This window comes from Plectropomus leopardus, chromosome 20 (genome assembly GCF_026936395.1).
Source record: "Plectropomus leopardus strain MGB_pleo_1.0 chromosome 20, ASM2693639v1, whole genome shotgun sequence".
Lineage (NCBI taxonomy): Eukaryota > Metazoa > Chordata > Actinopteri > Perciformes > Serranidae > Plectropomus > Plectropomus leopardus.
This window is the reverse complement of record NC_142195.1, coordinates 12344383-12362429: the sequence shown is the minus strand read 5'-3', so window position 1 is coordinate 12362429 and position 18047 is coordinate 12344383. Positions and strand designations below refer to the sequence as shown.

At 37.9% G+C, this 18047-nt stretch overlaps 1 protein-coding gene across 2 annotated transcripts in view; it reads right to left on the bottom strand.

The window, feature by feature from the left end:
• The window catches only part of brinp1 (BMP/retinoic acid inducible neural specific 1), a 188124-nt gene that overhangs the window by 40571 nt on the left and 129506 nt on the right, over nt 1-18047 (bottom strand). For both annotated transcript variants that reach the window (XM_042509557.2, XM_042509556.2), the window contains one exon: nt 2214-2319. In XM_042509557.2, the coding sequence (XP_042365491.1) occupies nt 2214-2319 (106 nt within the window). The remainder of the gene's footprint in view (nt 1-2213; nt 2320-18047) is intronic.

The window sequence follows — 18047 nt, the reverse complement described above, 5'->3', positions numbered from 1 at the left end:
AACATCAAACACCATCTAGCCATGCCAAACCAAACATCTGTACGGCCACAGTAACCACTGCTCAACAATCTTGCAGCATCCCTGCAACCTACCTGAACAGCAGGTATATTTCTGACACTTACAGACCTACCAAACATTTAGTCACGCACAGCCTAAAAGTGTATGCTTATACATTTTGCAAAGAGAGAATTACTAGTTTCTTTTGTTAAACTTAATGAAATTCTGACCTCCTTTATAAAAGAATTTGTTAATCAATAAATAATTTAAAACAGGCGCAACACCACACATACACCCAACAATGTTTTATGACCAAGAGCTTTCAACAGCATGTTGTTTTGAATATCTGGATGTTGTTAGATGCTAGAAGAACTGATAAACATATCAAAGTAAAGACCATCTCTGTGTGTCTCTGTCATCTGCTTGTGTTTGTTGACACAGAGGAAAAATGGCCCATGGGCAAAAGCATAATCTTATATAAGTGCATATATTTAATAGAAAAAAACAAACTTAGAGATATAGAATAATATGGGATGGCTTTATATCACACTTTCCAGCAGGGTCAGAAAAAATAACAGTATTTTCAAGCTGACTAAATTGCCTTGGAATAATAGAGAGAATCAGCATTAATCCCACCAACATGGGACTCACTTTAGACCGGAGCCTGTGACTCAAGCGATTTTAAACGTTTAACCTATGCCGATTGTAAATGCACAGGAGGACATGTTCTATATAAATGCACATGGCTGGCTTGATCTGAGAGGAGTATATGGTTCACCAAGGGATTAAAAAAGGACTGTAAAGTGAATTAAATGATCGGATCTCATTATAAATATATTTGTGCGGTGTAACCTTAAAAGCTCTCCATTGATGACATGCCTCTCCATGAGCTGTGTGAAGTGCTATCATTTTGAAGAGCACTATGAAGAGCACTGCGATTGTTGAAGAAGTTACGCCATCAGCTGTCTTTCTAATTAAAGGCAGAAACAATAATTGCTCTTAAAAGAACGTTGTTTTCAGGGGAACTCTCAACGCGTCCCCTCACCCTCCACCCACACACATAAACACATAATAATATAATTTGGCCTAACTCTAAGCCATAAACCAATCGGAAAAGCTTTTTTCCATTCTATTGGGGTTATTATTAAGTCAAAAGAAAGAATCTTTCCCAAGCCTGTCATCTATCAATTGGGTGACAAAACAGTCTTCAAAGCAGGAGGCTAATACGTTTGATGCATGACAATAAAGCTTTTTCCAAAACCTATAGAGTCCTTTGAGTAAGTGGCAGCGGAGGACTTAAAAGTGATTCTTTGACAAACCACTTAGTTCTCTGATTTTCGCGGGCGAGTAATGATTCCTTTAGAGAGGAAAATGGAAGGGGGAGGGGGGTAGTGAGGGCTGGATTGAAAATAAGCCTCTGTGATTCTCAAAATGGTTTTAATAACCTGCGTAAACTCAAATAAATCAAAGAGACAATCACTCTATGCAAACACTTGACCACAGTTACACGGGCTTTCATCATTCTTCCTCCCCAGGGTGACTGTCACTGCAAGAAATTTCTTCTCTCCTGCTAATCATTAGTTGTGTCAATGTTTAAGACAGAACTATTCTGCTTTAAAGAACCCAGCCACTAATGGGCAATAGTTGCTATTTGCATCCACTGACACATGAGTAAAACGGTTGCAAATTCATTCTAAAAGTGACCAATACATGTGTTGAAAAGATACTTGAGATACATTCTGATGGGCTAAAAATAAAATGCTGTATGACCCTATCACTGACAAGTATAGCAGCACCTCTTCAGACTGTTCTAATTGCCTTCTTATGTGTTGTACCTGCAAAGACAGCGCTAAGTTTCTGTGCTCATGTCTGAAGAGTTTGCACATGCAACTGTTTTGAATTTAGTCATGTCTTTGAATACAGCTTTAAGAGACACTTAGGAATACGATCACGTTTGCAGACTTCTATAAAAACAGGGAATCGTATCGCAATCCCCAGAGGGGAGTGGGAAGCAAATCTGTCTCAGTCCCAATTAAAAGATGCATTGACATTCAATTCCTTGAGAAAGCATAACCCGTTTCCCTTGTCTAAATAAAAGCATTTCATGTATGGCTATTTGCTTTTAGAGGCTAAAATGGAGTTTGACCCTGCTGCCATGTTATAGCCAACATCATTTGGCTGCATGTGGAAAATATTGATATGCCGGGATTGTTTACCTTGCAGATGAAGCTTGCTCTCGGGGCTCTGCAGAAGGATAGAGCTAACTGAGTCCAGATTGTCATAGCTACTGCATCCCAGTGGGCCCGTCCGTGTCTCTGTCACCTGCAATAGAATTAAGACAAAAATGAAATTGGTGAACATCTGAGAAGCAAACAAATGCACTTGCGACTTGTGTGTAAATGTGTGGGTGAGAGGAAATATCTGGATGCTCATTCAATGGCATCTCCAAGGGGGGATGGTCTGCCTTTATATGATTATCTTAAAAAACACAACTGACTAACCTAAGGCATCTTTTGGTACCTACCATGTAATAGCTTGTCAGAAAGGGGGCTATATAAGGTTCCAAAGTTAAAAGGCTAAATTTTAGTGAGGGAAAAACTGACATGGCAATTTTAAAAAGGGTCCCTTGAATTCTCACCTCAAGATATCAGAATAAATATGGGTTCTATGGAAACCCTTTCCCAACCACAACTGTTTTAGTCTATTCCTATATTAACTGTAAATAAAGGAATCAAAGCACATGAGTGTATGATTCCTCAATTCATCAACACAGTTTTCAACTAGACTTTATACTCAAACAGCATAATAGAATTCCTGAAATTCAATTATTGCTTTGGGTTTTGGTGTGCCACCCCAAGATTTGCAACACCCCATCTGGCCACCCCTGTGAAAAAATTCTGGGATTGCGACTGTGCACAATTTTTGGAAGTCAAAGTGACCCTTTGTATTTTTCCGCCTTAGACTCCAGAGTATGTAACATTTCACTCAGCACCTTTGCTTACAGTGACACTTGAGGAAGACATATGCAACATTGGGGATCACAAGACCAGCAGCCGTTAACAATGTCAGATGCTTGTGAGATGTTAACATCTGTTCATTAATGCTGTCAGTGGATAAAGTAAAAGTATTGAGGCTATTTTCTTTTTTGATCAACTCAGACTTTTACATGTGCTAATTGCACTGAGTTCACACTGGTATATTTAACAGCCTGCGGCCCACAGGAGGATCATGCAGTGAGAATTTATCGCCACAGGTTCTCAAAAGAAACGTGTTTTATAATCTTAACATTTTTTTCCCAACACCCATAATGAGGAGGAGGACTAATTGACTCAATGCTCAAAAGGAGGTTTAATGGCATTTTTAAACAACACGTTTTCAGGATGCATCTTTAATGTAGCAGCTGGCAACGTGTCCGACTTGCTGCAAGGGTGTGATTTCTTTTAGAGTCACTTTATAAAGGTTTTCTTTAAAAGGGAAACACTAATGGCCATTTCTCTTGAACTATGTCCTTGTTTCATTCCAAACAATAGTACTAAGACTACAATGGTGGTTCTTGTTCCCCGCCCCCAGACCACTGGCAAAAGAAATAATGATGCTATTCAGATGTGAAGAGGCTGTTTTAAAATATATAGCTTCCACATTGGAGACCTTGAAGAGGTTGCTTTTGAAAAGAAAGGAAGGAGTGAATGCTACCCTCTCTTCAGTTGCCTTTGCTCATTAAGTTCCTCTACTTGTTCTGATAGCACTTTTACAAGGTTCCAAGATGTCAAAAGAGACAGCACTCAGCAAAATACACTAAGGGAGAGACTAGATGAATCTCACTAAAAACCTGAATTGTTGATTTGTTTTTATTTTCATTGGGGGTCTTTGTTGAGAACAAAAATGCAAAAATTGCCAGTGCCAAGTAGTAGACCTTTAAGTTGAACATGCCAGATTATTAAGACAGTAATAAGAAATTAAAATGATTTGAAAGCTGTTTTATTTATTTTTGAGTTCAGAAATTATTGGTTTATAATAGTAGAGAGAGGTTTGGGAATATTTTATTTAGAATTTGTGTCAATCAGCACTCAGTAGGCAGCTTCTGTTAACACAGTGGGAGGTTTTCTGCTTCACCAGTTGCTCCAGATTTTCTAAATGTGAAAAAGGTCTGTGTCTGACGCAGGTGGTAAAAGTCTCAGGAGTTCAACCTGCGCTAACTGATTTTGTGGCCAGTTGGGGGCAGCAGAAACACAATATTGACATATTATCACAATTTAAAACTCTATACAATATTCAGAGGTTATGCCAGTTTTCACCATGGAGGTGGCTGTTCCGGCAGCTAGCAGCTAACAGTGTTAACAGCCCGAACAGTGCTAACAACGTTAACAGTGTTGACAGAACTGACAGTATTAACTGGGGGGGGGCTATTGGGTGGGTGCTATCATACCAACATTAGCGCTAACAACCTTATAAAAGCAGTGGCATCAACTAGCTAACCAGTGGGATACACACACTAATGTGAACATGCAGCTGGACTGGCTACTGTAACACACATCAGGGAAGCTCACACAACACACACAGAGGTAGCATGGCTTCACTGTCTGCTCAGGATGCCATTACTTACTGCATAGAAAAGTTGTTTGCTACTATAATAATGTTTATCACAATGTTAAACTGTGGACATCATCATATGCCTATTTGGTAGACATCCTCCAGCCCTGGTTGCCAATTTAGAAAATATGAAGCAGCATTATTAGGGAAAATAGAAAGGATAACAAAGATGTAAGTAAGTAACAAATGTACCCCCTTGGAACTGTACCAATGTTCCTGAAGAATGTGTTTTAAAAACATGTTGAAGCTTTGTGCAGGAAATTACCATCAAACTAATAAGATTAGAAGGCTTGGATGCAGTTGGAGGGTGCTCCAAGCTGATCCACAGGATTAGGACTGGGTCCAATTTGGACACACATGATGAGTTTCCAATATTTTGCTTATTGCAACCCATTATTCTCTCAAAACATCAGCTGTTTAAAGGACCCTTTTACACTAACACCAAAATTCGACCAGCTACTTTCACTTGAAACTGCTCACTGACTTGTGGTCTTGCTTAATGACTTATCATAATGAACCTGACAAAAACATCACATTGATGGGTAAAAAAAAATGACCAATGTTTGTTAGATGTTTACCACCCATGGCTTCAGTAACGTGTATTTTACACTAGTGTGTGTGCGACTGTGTGTGAATGACAGTGTGATACCATTTTTTCTGTCTTTAATGTTGATACTGCACCAGATGGTGGGCTGACAAGCAAGAAATTAGACAGATGTATATCTTACCCTTGGCATCAGGCTGTTGGGGGGGAAATGCAAAATCATGGGGAGACAGACAGGGACAGACTCTGTAGGAGAACTATACCATCTTAGTATTCAGTGGTCTTGAATAAATGTAGCTAATTTCTTTCGACACATAACATCCACAATGCAGTACTGTAACATGATTGCTGTATGCACTGCATTATTTAGTCACTTTAAATCTTTTATCTGTCGGTGGTAAATTGGCACTATCAGTATATGACAGTACAGTGGAATTGCATTCTTAATGTGCATGTGTTAAAACACATACAGTTTAATGACTAGTAATAAATTCAATGTGTATATATATACATATATATATATATATGTATATACTAAAGCTATTGAAATATCTCATAATACTATGTGTTATAAACTAGGTCAGTATATTGCCTTCATTACATTGCAATTGGTATTTTTTGAATAATTCTTTAATAATGTCTTCCCTTTGCAATATGCTTTTCTTTAACACACACGCTGAACTAAAACACTGTTTATTTTTATATTTATTAAAAAGAACAACCTCTTCTATTCTGGAAGAACAGTGCAACCCAATTAAGACAGAAATGAATATTAAAGGTGTAAGAGGTATAAGATTTAGGGGTATTTAGTGGCATCTTGTGGTGAGGATTACAGACTGCAACAAGCTTAAACTTCTGGTTAGAAGTCTTTCAGTGTTCAAGAGATTTTTACTTGAAGAAGAATTATCTACAAAGGTCTCTTACTCTCCAAAACAGATGAATCAGGGGAATAAAAAAAAAGAACAAAGCGGGTTTCATTTTACAAATCAATGGTTCTCCAATGCTGTTCTGCTTGTCAGAGATGGGCTGCTAGCTGCCAATGTGTGCTCACCTTTTTTTCATCTATTAAGTTAAAATACAGATGTCCAGGAGGTTTTAAAAGGGAGCTAAATAATCTGAAGAAGTTTCTATCTCTCCGAAAGACACTGACCAGGTGATTTAAACTGGTAAAATAACTGAACAAAGCTGTTTCAAATTATTATTATTATTTTTTTTGCTGCTCGTGCAGAGGTGCTGTTCACTATGGTGGCCAACCCGCAAATGCCCTTTCCAGAGACAGTATTTGATTTGTCCATTCTGGGCTACTGTTGAAACATGGCAGTGCAACATGGTGCACTGCCATGGACAAGGACCTGCACCCCATTTAAATAAAAACAGCTCATTCTAAGGTGATTCAATAAAACTTTTCTTGTTTACAGGTGTTTATACAACAGAGAAAACATACTTATTATATTGTATTGCATTCAATTTCTGCCAAGTTATCCCCCTAAATACAGAGCCTTTAAGGCATATTGGTTAATATTGGTTAGTAAAAATGCTTTTTCAATCAGTGCTACTGTTATGAAAAACAAGATGTGCTCCCTATAGGAGATGGCCATACAACAATGTAAAATTGCATTTAAAATGGTCTGTTACTTAATATTTCTATCAGGTCAGACCCTATTTGCAAAGGATTGTACCATCTGGGTAAGGTAGGCTCTGGTACAGTAAATTTGTTTTGACTTGTCTGGAGGCTGCTGCATCTTCCAAAGCGCTTGGGTAAAAGGAAAAAGTTACTTCTGTGAAATAACATTATGTTGATCTGTGGTTTACAATGTCAGTAATTCATATGAATAGTACACAAACAACCCACAAATTTTTTTGCTGCTAATAAAAGTTGATGTTCACTCTAGAGACCGATGTCAGACCAATTCAACTCGAAACACAATAAAACAAGAGTGTTTTTTCTGGTTTTAGTAAAGCATGGAACTATTACTCTACAACTATACTATTGCATTTGACTGTTAAAAATGTTTGTGAGATATAAATGATCACCTCATTGTGTTTTTCATTTAACCTGTCCACAATTTCCAGGCATGTTCCCGTCTCTATTTCCTTCCAGCCAAGCAATGGACTTTGAAATGTACTTCATGGCCTTGCAAAAAGTGCATGTGCAGATTGATTACAGAGCTCCACTTGCCTATCACACTCTACCATCTTGATGGCTGCTGACGGTGCTCTTTTCCTCCCTTTTTGTTTTGCTTATCAGTGAATGAATTACTTCCTTCCAAAGGTTGTGTTGCATGATCCATGGTGACTGAGCAAAGTGAATATCTGTCCTCTGTCGCCAACGGACATCTTCCCAGGTGGCAAAGCAGGCATATGCACGAGGCACATTTACATTAGTAGTTACACACAAATCACACACTCCGATGGGTGTGCATAAACATGAGCACAGCTTGCCACAGTCAGTTTAGCATACAGTCATTTTTCTCCAAGAATTATTATTCCAAGTTGGGAGCAGACATACCCAGCTTTATGGATTAGAGACTGACCCTTGTAATCTGAATGACTTTAGGAGGGCAGTATGCAGAGCTTGTTTGGTTCTCTCTTTTCATTCTCTCCAGCACACACCATAAGAGTGCTGTGCACCAGATTATGAAAATGGAGTATAACGCAATAAAAATACAAGGAGCAATCAAAGGACTGAAGTGGGCCGAGGGGGACTTAGAGGATTTGGATTATTAAGCAGAACACAACAGTGGAATCCCACTGGGCCCAGACTGTATCACAGCCCACAGTCAGAAACCACGGTTCTGGAACATCCTCTCTAATTGTCATCTGTCATCAAGAAAATCATCTAAGCAAGTAAATAAGAGATGATGCACATGAGATGCTGCATTTATCCTGTTTCTATATTTTCTGGTGGCAACTAAATGTACATGCACTATTCCCTAAGCCCCGAATGTTGGAAAACTAAGTTTCCCCTGTCTAGGCAAACTTCTTTGTTTTTCAAAATGCAAAAATTCATCCTGGAGACATACTGTACTGTACATGCAAATACACTGTCAAATCCTGCGTCTCAAATCAGATACTTCTGTACTTACACTTGCTATTTTGAGTGTATGAGTGCGCTCACACTGAGAAGTACACACTGAGTTCATGGATGATGCACTAACAACACTCGAGTGTTGAACATTTGACACTTCTCACCCTCAAAGGTCGCCATTTTTTCCTCTTCAGGGAAAAGGGATGGGCAATATTTTGGAAACTGTAAAATGTCAGCTGACCACCGTGGAGAACACAAGCATTGTACTAATACACATTTTTCACTACCATTATACTGTTGTCAGTATAAGCCATCCGCTTGTTTACTGGGTTAATTCTAAAATACAATACAGTGAACAATTATATGAATGCTAACCTTAGTTTGCTAGCTAGCTAAGAGCAACACATTTTATCATCATGCACTAAAGTTATATCTGATGTTTTGGATTTTAGATCTAAGAATTTAGTATTAGATTTCAGGTGCTTGACAAGTTTATCATTAACTCAGTATCCTAGCCAGCTACAGATGCATATATATAGAAATTTGCCCTGAAAGCATGTTCATCTTTAATACATTAAATATATAAATAAAGTGAAAGACAAGTGAACAAACAAGCAGATATAACAAGCTTTTATTTTAGTGAGTGACAATCGTTTGTCAGATGTTGGCGATTATTCTCTGCCCTGCTGCAATTTGCTGAGCAGAGGAAGCCAGATCTTGTGACTACCATTTCTGTTAAGTTAAATCTATAAATCCATAAACTACAAGAGCAATTAAAACAGTTAACATTTATTGTCAATGCTGGTAAAATGTATGGCACTTTGCATTATTACATTGTGCATTATCCGACAAAACAACAACTCACTAAAAAGTATATCAAATTACATTTACTGAAAACAATGTACTTGAGGAGAATTAATCTTCAGGGAACAGGGTCTGAATTTTATGACAGTATTTTAATTTGGTAAATGCAATACTTGAAGAAGTAACAATTTTGATAATTATTTTAATCCAACTAGTATTTTTTTGCCAACTAGCCATGGTAGAAATGTTTAATTGACTGGCTGGTCCCTAGTTTTAGTGTTCTATGCAAACAAACCAGTGAAAACATTGGTTTAACATGTATATTATGATATGTTGCAATGCTTTTCTTTTATTTTAATGTATGCATTACATCTTGTTGGTGTTGTATATTTTTTCTAATGGGCTTAGTCCACTGAAAAAATGAACTGAAGCTTTCATGCAGCGCAGCTAGAGATAGTACATCACGGATGTGTAGGCTGAATATGTGGGTTCACAGTTGTGTTGTGTGTATGTGCATGTTCAAACTCAATTACATTGCTTCTATCTTCTCATATTACAACAAATCCCATATGAGCTTGTCTCTGTCAGTTACATGCACCATCAGTTGGTAAGTACACCAGCCAAGTATTTTGACCTCAAGCACATTACGCACTTTTCTCAAGCAATTCTCTCATTATACTCATATATACTAAAATTAGAAATGTTTGTCACTTTATTCGATTGGAAGCGGACTAGCTGTTCCACTCTAATTAGGCACCTGTAGCAAACAGCATACTGTATATTCTGTATGGTATTTATCTGATGCCAGGACTGGCTACGTGTCTTTAGCACATATGCCGATTCACTTGTATGGTTGACCTCTCCATTGCACCTGCTTTCAGTTAAGCACCAATTAAAATACTCATTAGGACCTTGGAGTTTGACAATTTATATTTTCTTAAATGCAGAATGTTTCGGACATCCAGCGGTCAACATGGGAGGCAAAGGTTGACTCATGACAGATAGAGTGCATGCTATTATTACACAGTGTTGCATATATTCTTACAGAGACTAACTGCAAAGTAGACACATTGTCTTGGAGTGCTGTGAGTTAACAGGGTTAATGTAGACCAAGAGTAAAAATACTGTCCTTTTGCCTAAGAAGTGATTGAGAATAAGGTCACTGACTATGAAAAAAGTTTCCCCTTTTCCTCAACAATGCCTAAAATAATTAATTTTTGAGGACATTTTATGTGAGATTTTTACTTTTGCTTACATCTGTACCATCCATGTATCAATAAAAAATACAGTAACAGAATCTACTATAATGTATGCGATAAAATAAAAAGGATCTCCATTGCTATAGGCTTGATAAGTATTAATTTTACATTAGCATTGCAACCCTGTAAGAATGCAGAAGGAGAAATCTTACGCATTGAATATCACCCTTGGATGTGTATCGGCTGTCTCAGTTGTGCAATAAAACCACTTTTCACCAAGTTCATTAAAATTATCACAGCATATGGAGCTCTCATTATTTCTATAATTCCTGGAACTTGTCATGGGAGCAGTGTGTCCTCACTTCTGTTTTTTTCAGACTGAGATGAGTAGATCTCTAAAAGCAAACCTCACATTATACCGTGTCCCCAAGTTGCATTTCAACTAGAAAGACCGGGGAGAATAAAATAAAAAAGAGGTGGTTTGAAACTATATGAGATAAGAGAAAACAAGGGATGAAGGCAATAAAATGGGTGTGTGGGACATGGAAGAATACTGTAAGGTTAGACTGTCTTCATTACATATCGCCTCAGCTGAGCCTTCCTAATACGTCCATCACCTGCCATTCCCTTAATGACTTGCTATTTCTGGATACATAGAAATGAAGAGATGTGCTTTGCAGTAATTCTCCCGGCCTGATAGTGAAAGATCTCTGAGGACTCTTTTTCTGCCTTGTTCATATCATATAACATGTGGCTACAGTGTTACTGTAAGTCACATTAGAGGAACAATGCAACCATATTATAGGAACACATCTAATGTGACATTTTTCTGGTACAGATCTGTAACAGTAATTCCCAAACTGTGGTACACGCACCACTTGGTGGGTATGCACCTCGCTAAAAGACCTAACTGACTCAAATAAAAGTCAAAGTCAAGTTAAAGCAAAATAATAATGGGATTTCATTTCATTTTATTACAGACAATATTATATATATATATATATACCTGACACTACAATAATATAAAAGTGAGTTTTTAATCTTTAAATTATTTTAGAAATAAAGCCTGTGCATAGCTATGTAGGGTGATTGTGATGTAAGGTGAAGTGCTGTCTAACACAGCATGAACTAGTCACATTAGCTTAACGCAGTCCGATTCTGACTTTTGAAGTCGGTTATTTAATGCCAAAGAGGAGTTGGATTTGAGCGCCACTTCTACTTGCAGCACCACTTGCAGCAAGAAAATTAAAAGACGTTACCATGCTAGCTATCTCAATCTGAGATTTACTGTCACAGGGACAGAAGAGCAGCAAAGACCCCAGTGTGTTTTGTATTCTGAGCAATGTCTGCAAGAAGACTGTGACGCCGTTTGCTCCATTTGGATCCAACAAAAGCATGATTACCCAGCATTCTCACTGAAAGCTGTGCAGTTTTTGATGTCATTTGTCAACACCTAGCTTACTGGGAAAGGCTTTTCTGCTCATTCTGCCATGAAGACAAAGAACTGCAACAGGATAGATGCCGAGCAAGAACTGAAGCTTTGCTAACTTCACTCACGCCTGACATTGTGTGACTATGCCAATCCAAATAGGCTTATCCATCTCACTGAAATGATATGTTTTTTTATTATTTTTTGTCATTATTATTATTATGATTATCATAGACGAGGTGGCTCTTTTATTGTTGCATTGTTGGTAGTGGGAGGTAGAATTTATGAAATTTGGCTCGGTACAAAGTGGTGTATGGCTTGAAAAGTTTAGGAACCTCTGAACTACAGCATTAGTATTCCTTGCAAATCACTAAATGTATCTGTGAAAGCTGTTTTTAATGTAACTCATTTGTTTTGTATAATACTGAGAAAATGATCAACTTTGGGGCATTTCTAATTATAACTGTGGCACTCTCAAGTGCGCAACTCAAGCGACACTGCACAGAGAATCTGTCATGCTTGCTCGTGGCGAATGCAAATTAGATGTAAACTGCTCCAAACTTGGCTACGGCAGTCGACAGAAAAAAATCTGGGTCATATTGTATACACGTTAAATTTCCCTTACCTCATATGAGGCTCGCATGACTGGACTGTGAAATGAGAAAAAGGATGGCTGTGGCTGCCACACCACCACCACCATTGCTGCCGTCACTGCCACCCACAACACTGCAGCATCATCAGGAAATATGCATATTGAGCACTGGTGTAAATCAGAGTAACTGTATGGATAGGTGACCTTGCGAGGGATGCGGTACGCACTATCCCCCCCAGTAGGAATGCGCACTTCACGCATGAGTGGATATACAGTACACATGGTGCACGCACACTCATATGCAGATAGCATGTGAGCACGTTTGCATGGAGTCGATTCCTAATCGCACTTCTTCCTGCATAATCACACTTTCCCACAGGAAGGCATTCACTCGTAAAACTGACATTTTCTTTCCATTAAAACACTCCATTGGGTATCTTATTTTCATTCCTAAATGACCCTCCCTCCCCACTGGAGTCCCAGAGCTTGCAGCAATCAGGTTCAGGCACACAAAGACAAACAACCACATGTAATTTATTTCTATCAGCAAGGTATGATAGTCTTCACAGCAGGTAGACCTCTCTATGTACGGCTACATTGTTTTTTTTTTTGTTATAGAGCTCCACCAACATACAATATATGTGGAGAAGCATGCCCCTACTATTAAATGATTATTTTTTTTCTACTAAATGAAGGTATAGGGAGAAATTGGTACACAAGTGGGGGAGGCATTAGAGCTTTGCAGCCCAGTGGTAGCTGGGAAATAAGTGACAATGGTGATGAATACAGATTTTGGCACAAGAGGGGACTGAATTATGATTTATGAATCAGTGAAAATGGATAATACCCCTATGTTGAAAGGCTTTTGTGATTTTTTTTATTAAATAAAAGAGCTGCAATACGTTCATGGAGATAAATGATGTACAGCAGGAACACCCCGGCCTCCACTGTACGATCTCATTACATCCTAACCCCGGGCCAGCTTATTCAGTACTGTGGATCTCATGTGTGCTTGTTTGTCTCTGTGTATACATGTATGCTTGCATGCTGACATAGCTCTTTAAGCATATTTCACATGAGGGAATGCAAAACAGGCAAGGTCAGGAGACTAATTTTATGTTGCTGATTTGTGTCATTCCTTTGGTAGCATTTTTATTTTAACTGTTATGTAGTTGTGGTTTATAGTGGGTGAATTTTTTAATGCACAGAGGGAGAAAAAACAAAAACAAGCATTTGTTTTAGCCAATGTATTTCTGTATAGGTGGGTCTCAGGTAAATAACAAGACTAAAATTCTGCTAAAGGCGCCAGCAGCACAGTGGGGATATGTCTTGGTTTTGATTAACGCTCACATGTAGCTAAGACCTCTTAAGCAGTGCAAAGGCTCAGGGAGACAGAGCAGGGTATCAAGGATGAAAGGTTTGATACATTCAGCCAGCCACTATGCACGTAGTCTATCAGCCCACATATTTAGTGGTGAGCAAATGGATGTAGCCTGAAGCACAAAGGACACGCATACCTGGAGAAAAGCTACTCCTTGCCACTCAAAGCATATCTCATGTTAAACACTTCGGTTATTTCTGATTTTGATTACTAGTGACTTTTTATTTAGCAATAAAATCAGTGCTCCGTAGGGACCAATTTTACATGCAATCTTAATAGCACTCGATAAATGTGTTTTCAGTGCTCCAACCGTTGCAACTCGCACAGCGTGTGGAACCTGTAGGAGTCCAATAACAATCAAACAATTGTTTGTATTTCTTGCTGATGAAAAGACGACTGAGTTTATAATGAGAAAGCTTGGCATTACTGCCTGCACAGATGTCTGATGTCATCAAAGACTGATTGTTGTATGTCCTGCTGGCTGCCCTGATGTTCAAGTACTGTTCTGCTGCCTCATTAGTAGTCGGATAACGACACAGTTAATCAAATAATGCTTGCAAAAATGAGAAAAAGCTTAAATGCTACTTTGATATACTGTAGATGCACAAGTATTTACATTTTTAATCTAGAGGGAGAAATTTATAGTCTAGTTTAATAATGGCACCCTCTACCGGTATCTGTCTACATAGATGGATACCCTTTCTTTTGTATTTATATATTTATATATTTTTCAGTAAGTATACACATAATCATTCAAATAAGCATACCCCACCCTCCCTGGACCCCCAAAAAGTAAATAAATTGGGGAACAAAAATGACTTCATAAATATGTAAAATAATAATGATAATAATAATAATAATAATAATAATAATAATAATAATAATAATAATAATAATAATAATAATAGTAATAATAATAATAATAGATATATAAATATGTAAATATGTATAAATATGGTTTAGTTATTTTGACACAGCCAATCGCACCTTGCATTAATCTTCTATGACAGACAAAGCAAACTGAATCCCCTCAACTTAAAACAACAGCCACATTAGTTTTTCTCTAGTTACCTTATCTGACTCTTCAACATGAACACGCATCTTGTTGTGCACCTTGGCTTGTTGAAAGAGCGACCAAACAAACATTCACCAGGGAAACGTTCACCACTGACCTCAGTTTGCAGGTTCGATGTCTAATTAGCTGCTCAGCTGCAGCACATTAAACAGCATGTAAACATACCTGCAAATGTCACTTTGAGAGGCTGATGTTGTCCTTGCTCCGAAATACCACTAACAACACACAGTATTGGTTTCAAATTTGCCATCAGATTTACCACATCCTACATAAGCAGCCAGGCTCTTTGTCAAATTTTCTCAAAAGGAGGATAACACATTTGGTTACTATTCTGTTTTGGTTCTGAGACAACTGCTATCCATCATCATAGGAAGCAGTTCTGTGATATCAGGCGATGAGCCAAACAAAAGTTGGCGGCGAACCATTTGGGATATTTTGTTAAAGGGAAAGGGGCATCCACCAGCTTGTCCCTGACATCTGCACAATATGCAGCCATCTCTAAATTAGAGCCTCTTTTTGCTTCAAAATCAAATGCAATTGTGGTTGGCGTATCATAAAATTACTTTTCAAAGGTATCTTTTAATGTATACTTTCTTGGCTAATTGGTGCTCCCTGCATAGCAAAGGTTTAATCGATGAGGTTTTCTGACTACCTTTGTTTGCTTGAAACTGAAGTCCTCTATGTTGTACTTTGTTGCAGACAGGGCAAGAAAAACACATGAGTGGCATTAAGTGAAAGAAGCTATGAAAGTCACTGATTCCAAAAATAATTTGGTCTACAACCACTTTGATTTTGTTTTTTTTGTTTTTTTTATTCAAAATGTTTAATGTTTTCATATGATAGTACTTTGCTATAGTTTGAATTGAGGACATATGACCTAACAAAGTAAGATACCATCATTAAAGGCGAGAATCTTGTAGGAGGTAATTGTAATTTGTCTACAGTTCAAAAGTATTTTTAATGTAAGGGGCTTTTAATAATCCAATGGTAAAGTTAATCTAGAGTTAATATTATTTATAACAATAATTCTTTGCCTCAGGCTGATAATAATTATTGCTGGAGATATATCTTTGATGGAAAAGAACATACATATTTCAATACATTTAGTGTCAGATTTCAGATAATCAGCAGTTTTATTCATTGCATCAGTGGGTTTGCATTATTCCATCGGCATACATTTGCTTATTAATTTCTGGGCATATAGGACTACTGAATAAAAGAAGACTCTTCTCTCAACGACCCTTGGGGGATCAAGTGAAACAAAATGGCTTCAACACTCATGCCAACTATACGGGTGGTGAATTTTACCCATTTTCAGTTATTTTGTTACTAAGGCTCAATGTTATGCATAAAGTAAAAGGTTGTCTGCGAGTCACTACAGTCTATGAGTCAGCTCCAGCCTCTACTCCAAACATGGTCACTTCTGGCTCAAAAAACAAACAAACAAAAACAAAAAAAGATGGCGACAGCAGATAAAGTACCTAACTCAAGATCTCAAAATGGCAGTCAACAAATGAATGGGTGACGTCATGGTAGCTATGTCCATTACTTTTTACAGTCTATGGTTTGAAGACATGGAGTAGTGACTGAGATGGCGCGATAGCATCAGTCATTTCAGAACTGGAGCACATTTCTTCATTAGTAGAAGAGCAAACGACAGCACTGAAGGCTTTTCTCGATGAAAGATGTTTTCACTCATTTGGTTTGTTGATCTGATTTGCTGAAGTTAGCCAGTGATTAATGGTGATTTACAGAAAGATCACCCAATCATCTGACAAGTATTTTTGGAAAGTGCCTGTTAGCGAACAATTTCATATGACGGCTTCTCGGATGGTTCTATCTAACAAACCATCTGGCACATCAGGTTAAAATGAAGTGTCTGACAGAGTAAAAACTGTTAGAAAGCTATTAAATGAGCTAATCACCAGGCCAAAGTCACACTTGCTCCACAAAATATTTCAGTGGAACAAAGTGGTCCTGACTTTCAACCTGCTTACTTGCAGACAGGAAATGTCTAAAACATTTCTGCTGTATTGACACGTGTTTTTCATCCTGATTGTAAGTTTGCACTCCAAAGCAGGTCTCACAGCCACACTGAATCAATATTGGAGGAGCAAAGCCCTTGTTCTCTGTGTTTATAGATCCGTGCCTTCTGCTGGACTTTGCTTCCTCTGCACATTCTGATCACTGTCTGTCTGCTGGCAACGTGACTCGAGAACTGCAATTTACGCTGCCTTTATTTATAGTCGACAGACACCAGAACGCAACTTCAGCCCAGGAGGATATTTGGTGATGGTATGGCTGATAATTCTGCACATTTTTTTAAGTAAGAGTATTTAGAAATGAAATCACATTGAAGGTGTTTTATATTTCCACAAAACTCGCTAAACCATTAATTTTAGTTCTGTTAACTGACATTTCACCAATATTTTGTGTTAAATTATCATGATGGTGCTATCTGAAGACATAATGTGCTCCAAAACAGCACCTGCAATTTGATGGATGTGAAATTTATGTAAAATGCTGCACAATTATTTACACATTAATGTGTTTACCTTGAAATTATCTTACACAACCAATACCAACCTTTCAGCCTTGGAAAAATCTTCAGGTGCCCTGGACTCTAACCCTGGTCTATTACAAAGCTGTCTGCAGCCTTTATATGAGATGAGAAGCCTTAATGTGATTTGCCATAATTGAAGGCTGGACCAACTCAATTCTCTGATAATATAATACTGAACAATGTATTTATTTTATTTCTATTTCACCCTTTCCCCAGTTTTCCACATTTCTATTCTGTCCATATTTACTAAAACTATTTTTTTTTAAAAATGTTGGTCATACCAAAGTATGTTTGGACCCTGATAATTATGTTTGAAGACGTATACTAGCACCAAAATTAAAACTTATACACAGATTTTCTTAATTACTGTAAAACCAGCTAAAAATAGGCAGTAGACTTTTTTCCTCATTACTAGAAGCCCAGAGTTGTGTACACAGCTTTCCAGTAGTTACTGATGTGTCACATTCAATGTCATAGACATGTTGAAAAAAACAGTTAGTTAACAGCTGAAAGCATCAAGGAGGCCAGTGAAAATGTTACTGTGGGTACTTCTTTTTTATGTCTCTTACTTATTGAGTCTGAGTTGAGTCTGAGTTGAAGTTTGGAACAGTTTTTGAGTGCTGCGTAGCAGGAGAAGGAAGGGAATTTGTGGCAGTATAAAGGTAGCATTGCACCACAAAAGGGCAAAAAAAAGACTGTGTCCACCCCACTGTCATGTTTGAATCGCTGCAGATTGGCACCAAACAGAGCTGGAGTCGATAAACAACCCAGCCAACTGCAGTCAGTTTTCATGGGGATGAATGGTGATTGTAACCTTTCCCACTAAAGACAAAAGCCAGATGTTA